Consider the following 6,000-nt stretch of genomic DNA (forward strand, 5'->3'; position numbering starts at 1 on the left):
CTGAATTATGGAGGTAAGCTAATTTATAAATATAGATATGGAATTATACAATGTATTCCAACTCTAAATCTAAATGTAAAGAGCATGTGTGCACCCTTTAGTTATGATAATACAGTAAGTGTTATGTTATATAGTCTGAATTGTGTCCTGAGTATATCAGCTCTGATTTCCATACTAGTATGAGAAAGCTAGGCATTGAGAAACAAAATCAGTAAGGTCAAGACATAAATTACACATCAAATAGATGGACCGTTATAACTGAGTGAAAAAAAGACTTAGGGAATTACTGGAATCACAGTAGATTGAGTACAGAGGAGAACCTCATTTAACAAAAACATTAGGCAGTTTTCATACTTATAGTTCTGATTTAGCTTTTCATGATTTTCCCATTAATAGTGAGTGCTGGTTCTTTAAAGTCTGTGATTAGGACCTACCCCTCCAAGCTCTCGTTTTTAGCCTGATCAGTACAGCTCCAACTTCAGTCTCGGATGCTGGGGTGTGTGTGTGATAGGATACGTGTTCTCCCTGCTTTCTGAAGATCCATCCCTCATAGGAATATGCTGGAGCATGGACTTACCGTGATCTGAAGGGAGTTGCTATGGCACTTGTTTATTGTGTGGGTCTCAGGCTAGCAGCTTCACATTGTTCACTGGGAAATCATGAAATATTGAATTCTCTTTTCTCCTCTCACTCAGTTCCTCAGGTAGCCACAATCCACAATTCAGTCAAACTTCTCTGGTTAATTACTCATACATCTCAGCCATGCTGCTATGCTTTCTTCAGAGCATATTTGAATGGCATACAAAAGAGTCAAAAGGCTCCAACATGGTTTGGGACTCTCCCAATGGAGTACAACCAAAGGAAGTTTTGCATCCCAGACATAAATAATCAAATGCACTGAGAGACCTGTGAAATGGTGTGAGTGGCGCTGTAAGCATACTTAGTATGTTGGTTATGTTCCTTGTCATTATTCAATGTATGCAGCTAGGTCAAGCACAGTCCTATGTCAGCATTTGCACTGCCTTCTCTAATGAGGGTGGAAAACACCTGTTTACTCTTTTGTACTATTAACAGGTCTCATACAGTGTATTGAATGTAGCCTTGGAGAGTAGCCACTTATATCTTGAAATCATACCCAAAGGTCAGCCCTGTTAATCAGTCTCTTGTCTACTATGATGAAAAATATAACTATGTGTACATTGTAATGCCCATACTTTTGACCTTTCAAATAAGGAGTTCAGGGATAGCTGTTCTGTTTTCACTACTTATTTCAAAAAGTACATGGCAGAAAGTGCAAAATAAGAGGAGGAAGGAAACAAGCAATAATGAAGGAAATGTAGCATAAGATCACTGTGGTTGGGTCTAGGATAATTATGGAGTGTCTGACTGGAACCAAACTAAACAAAAAACGGATTTCTGACCATTTGTTCCTCCCTTTTGCAGGTTGTTTCCAGCTATGTAATGTTTTCCGATCTCACAACATGGAAATTGACCAGTGCTTGCTGGAGTCCCTCCCTCTCGGCCAGCGCCAGCGGCTGGTGAAGCGGATGCGCTGCGACCAAATCAAGGCCTACTATGAGCGAGAGAAAACCCTGCAGAAACAAGTGGGACACAAATCCAAGTTCAAACAAAGGAAGAAATACAAGATTCATTTCACCCTCTCTGACATCATACAGGATGCCATTATTCAACACGATGACAAAGAAGGTATGTAGAGACACAACTTCCTGTGTGTTAACACTTAAAGTCTAGGGTTCTGTTATAAAAAGATGTGACAGTAGATATTGATGAATTCTAGCCTGGCGTAATTATAACAATGTTGTCTCTCACAAGAAATGCTTCCCTTTAAATGTACTTTTACATTGTTCCAAATGTCTTATTTTGTTTCTAATTTGTAATTTCTTGGAAAATCTATTGTGTTGATGTCATTTAAGTTGATAAGACCTTGCTCACTGACAAGCAGATAAAGACGATTTTGTGTGGGAAATGTATTATTGTGCACCTTGACCTGTGCACCACTGGTGTAGATTTATTCTACTTTGTTTCCTATAACTCCACAAATGCTCTTTCATATAGATTTCTCATGGAGGTTTGAGCTTAAATGTCAAGGAGTACAGAACAGATAGAATATCTTCTATACAATACAATAGGAAATGCTAAAATAAATGAAATAGCATTGTATTGCTACAATAATATGGGCCAAAGTTTAATGCTGCTTCAACCATAACAATACATTCAAGGATATGGAATAAAATAATTGTCACTGTTTAACTTCTATGAACTGGACCAACTTTTTCAAAAACTGTGAGCGTAAAATGGGCTGTGGAATAGGAATCTTAGTTGGAGATTCCAGGAAAGAACTAAAGTGGTCTTGTTTTTTTAATATGCATTTTTTTTTAATTTTAGGTTTTCCGGCCTAGAGTATTTAACTGAGGCGTAAAATTATTTCAATCATTTATTTTGCGGTGCATATAAATGTTGTGTGTTTTGAATTAAGGTTTTGGCACAGAAGTAAGCATCTGGTAAATCACAGTCCTTTTGTTTTCTCTTTGAAGAGGGCAAATCATTCATTCTAAATAGCAGGCGTCATGCTGTTGAAAAAGAAGGTTTTAATATCTAATCTCTGAGCTGTAATTGCTTCACTGAAATATAAATGATGTCCTTTGTGTGAGCCTCTCTTCCAATGCATTTGCGTATCAACTTCATCTGCAATTGACGAGCATGTATCTGGTAAAATCCGTAATGTGTTCGTAATGCTGGAAAATCAATTTAAGGAAAACAACTCACCTTGCATGTCACACAATCCACCAGGATACTTCATATTCCCACCACTCCTGAATTGCCATATAATGTTTATCTAACATTTTGCTTATTCAATAACACTGGGGAATTAAATTAAGGGGTGCTACTGGGCCTGCTGTGAAAAGGGCAAATTAATTTCTGGGAAGAATTATTAGCTGTGAAATATTACCTCATTCTTCATACTGATTATACAGGAGTCAAAAAGTTAATATCCCAACTGCAGAGATGTGTTACAGAGGCAGGGACTGAATCTATTAAATACCACGATTCCAGAAAAATAATGGTCAGGAGAGGAGGGAGTGCTTTTTGACATTTTATTTTTTAGCTGTGTATGAAGCAATAAAATCCCATGTGGTGACTAAAAAGAGTGAGAGTCGTATCATTTGAGACATTCTCAGATAATTTAATTTAATGTGAAGGCATCTATTTCGGTCACTGTCTCTGCAGAGGATCATATTTGAGCTATTTTGTGAAATCTCGGGAGAAGTGACGAGATAAGATTTCCTACTTTACAGTATCTGTCCTGCTTTTTAAATGTTTTGATAGAAAGCTTTGTTAAGCTCCTCTGTATAGACGTTTCCCAAATATATATTTTTTCAAATAAACTCTGTTGTATTTAGCTCAATTAGTCAAACAAATTCCCTTACAACCACCTATATGTGATCTTAAGACCATTTCTACCTCAATTAGTATTCATGATTGACATTTAACATTGAAATTTTTTCTGATTTTCTAATCTGTCAAAACACGTATAACTTTGAATTACACCTAAATGCTCTGAGCAGTAATTTTGAATATTTAAAATTTTTCCTACAGGTGACCCAGTGGTTCAGATTGTTTTTTCATATTAGAACACACACAAAGCACAATGCACAGTACATGGGATTAGATTGATCAGGTTGATTTCCTCTTAATGAATAATTATAAAAAATAGGCAATCACTGCCTTTGCTTATGGTTTCAAAAGATTCATATTGCATGACACATTTATATGCAGTAGATTAATTTCTATTGCCTCTGGCAATATTAATTTTATCAGCTGCCATGTCTTCACTGTTTTGGAAGAGACGGTACTGTACATATGTGGATACTGGTCACACTGATATACAGCATTGTGGAAGACAATTATATTCCACATTTATCCCTTTCAAGTCTTCTCAAAAATGCAAAATACAGATTTTGAAGCTGACTTTTACATTTTACGGCACTTCAATTATGGATTTTGCGTAGAGACCCTTGCTTCTTTTTTTTGTATTTCCAATAGTCTAAGCTAAATTGACATTAACAATTCTCACAATATTAACAGTACAATATTGAATTTTCTTTCATTCCTCCTTCTGAGAGACACTAAAGTTAATCTCATACCATTGATAATGTCCAAATACATTAAATAGCTTTAAGACTGCATAGAATATTAGAATGTGACAAATGATTTGCACAGGTTCCCAACAGCACTAATCATTACACAGCAGGGAACAATGAAGCGATATGAACTCTCATTGTAACATCTATAGGATTTGAGTAAGGTTCCTTCTTTTTTTAAATGTGTTTCAATGCACAAAAAAGAGCAGCAATCATCCCAAAATTCAATGTGTTAATATAGCCTAAAGAATAATGCTTAGAACAGAAATGACAATGACTGTTTGAATATTTTATTTTAATTAAGACCTGTCACCCTTACATCTGTAAAGGGAGGGATTCAGGGATGCATGCACACCATTAATAATTATTATGTTTTGCCATCAAACTAACATTGCATTAAAATGAAGGCACAAGCAGAAAATTGGATAAATCGGTTTTAATTATCACAGAAATTGTTGTTATTTCTGAGAAAATGATTAGTCTCCAAATTCTTATAGAAGGCCCCACATAAAGAGATTCCATATAAGAACATGTTATGTTATGAGGTCTCTTTTAATTAATAAGGTTGAGAAGCACCTTCTACTCTATTTGCACTAAAAATTGTTTCTCAACATACCAGACTTCATTGTAGTCCTATTTTCCTACATACCTACTCGATTGTATATTTAGCAGATGTGAGAATCTGTAAGGTTGATTTTAGGCTTGTCAGTGCACCCAAGCAGTTTTTTAGGATGCTGGAGAAACCATTATGCTTCAATTCTCTCACAAATACAACGTTAGCACTTTGCCACTGAAGGTTTAAAATGCCACTCAGCATTTATGTAGAGCGACCATGATAATTTCTTACAATGCTGCCTATCTTGGGTCTGCAACCACTCTCCCACCACCAAGATGATGTAGGCATACCATTACCATTACTGTACTACACTGCTAAATGTCTTACTTTGACGTTGTGTGGGATCCTCTATTGTGCTATACAAGTACCCTGCCCAATATTCATACTGTATGCTTACACTTTAACAAGTTGCACATCTGTCCATTATGAGACTGTGTTCTGACAAATAATTGTGTAATTTACTGGTCCCTAGGGTTAGCCTGGGAATTTGGATCTTGTGTTTAACACCGTCTTGATCTCTCATATTGATTTTTCAATATAAACTCAACAACTGTTTGTAAACAAAGAGGAAAACACTTCATATCACAGAGAGAGTCTCCTCACACATCTGTATATTTTAAGTATTTAATATATAGTATAGAGATATGTGTTGTAACCAAAAATTAAAGCTTTATCTGTAGTAATTATAGATAGCATTTTTCCATGTACAGTATAAGCATCCAAATACACAAATAGGACAAGGGAATTGAGTTCAAAGACATTTTTCCTAGTTAAACTGATGTCTGACTTTATGAAGTAGTTAATAATATAACCCAATTTTAACATGTGTTAAAAATGTGTTGAAAATGTGTTAATGTGTTATAATACAATATAACTAAGAATACAAAGGCATCATTAACACCCCATTAAACCACAAGGTTTTGTATTAACCTTCTAGACTTCACAGCCACCCGTCTGTGTTGATATGAACATCAGCACATAGACACATATAGACACTCACTCCCACACACCTTTTGCACAAACAGTACCATGCTTCTGTTCATTTAGTGGAACTCAAACAGGAACAGACAAATCATGTAAATGAGAAAGAGGCAGAATATTGGCCACCTGCAAGAGAGAACAGGCACTTCTCAGCATTAGAGGATGAAATTAATATGGAAAGCAAGCCTGTGAAGAGAGTCTGTATGCAACATGAAACAAATGGTGCTACAAAAGAGCTAT

The 6,000-nt window shown here is 35.8% G+C and overlaps 1 protein-coding gene across 2 annotated transcripts in view; it reads left to right on the forward strand.

Annotated features, from left to right (window-relative positions):
- The window catches only part of myo16 (myosin XVI), a 130,390-nt gene that overhangs the window by 17,872 nt on the left and 106,518 nt on the right, over positions 1-6,000 (forward strand). For both annotated transcript variants that reach the window (XM_066706164.1, XM_066706165.1), the window contains exon 2: positions 1,444-1,707. In XM_066706164.1, the coding sequence (XP_066562261.1) occupies positions 1,482-1,707 (226 nt within the window). In that variant the 5' untranslated portion in view covers positions 1,444-1,481. The remainder of the gene's footprint in view (positions 1-1,443; positions 1,708-6,000) is intronic.

The sequence above is a fragment of the Amia ocellicauda genome, chromosome 6, assembly GCF_036373705.1.
Source record: "Amia ocellicauda isolate fAmiCal2 chromosome 6, fAmiCal2.hap1, whole genome shotgun sequence".
NCBI lineage: Eukaryota > Metazoa > Chordata > Actinopteri > Amiiformes > Amiidae > Amia > Amia ocellicauda.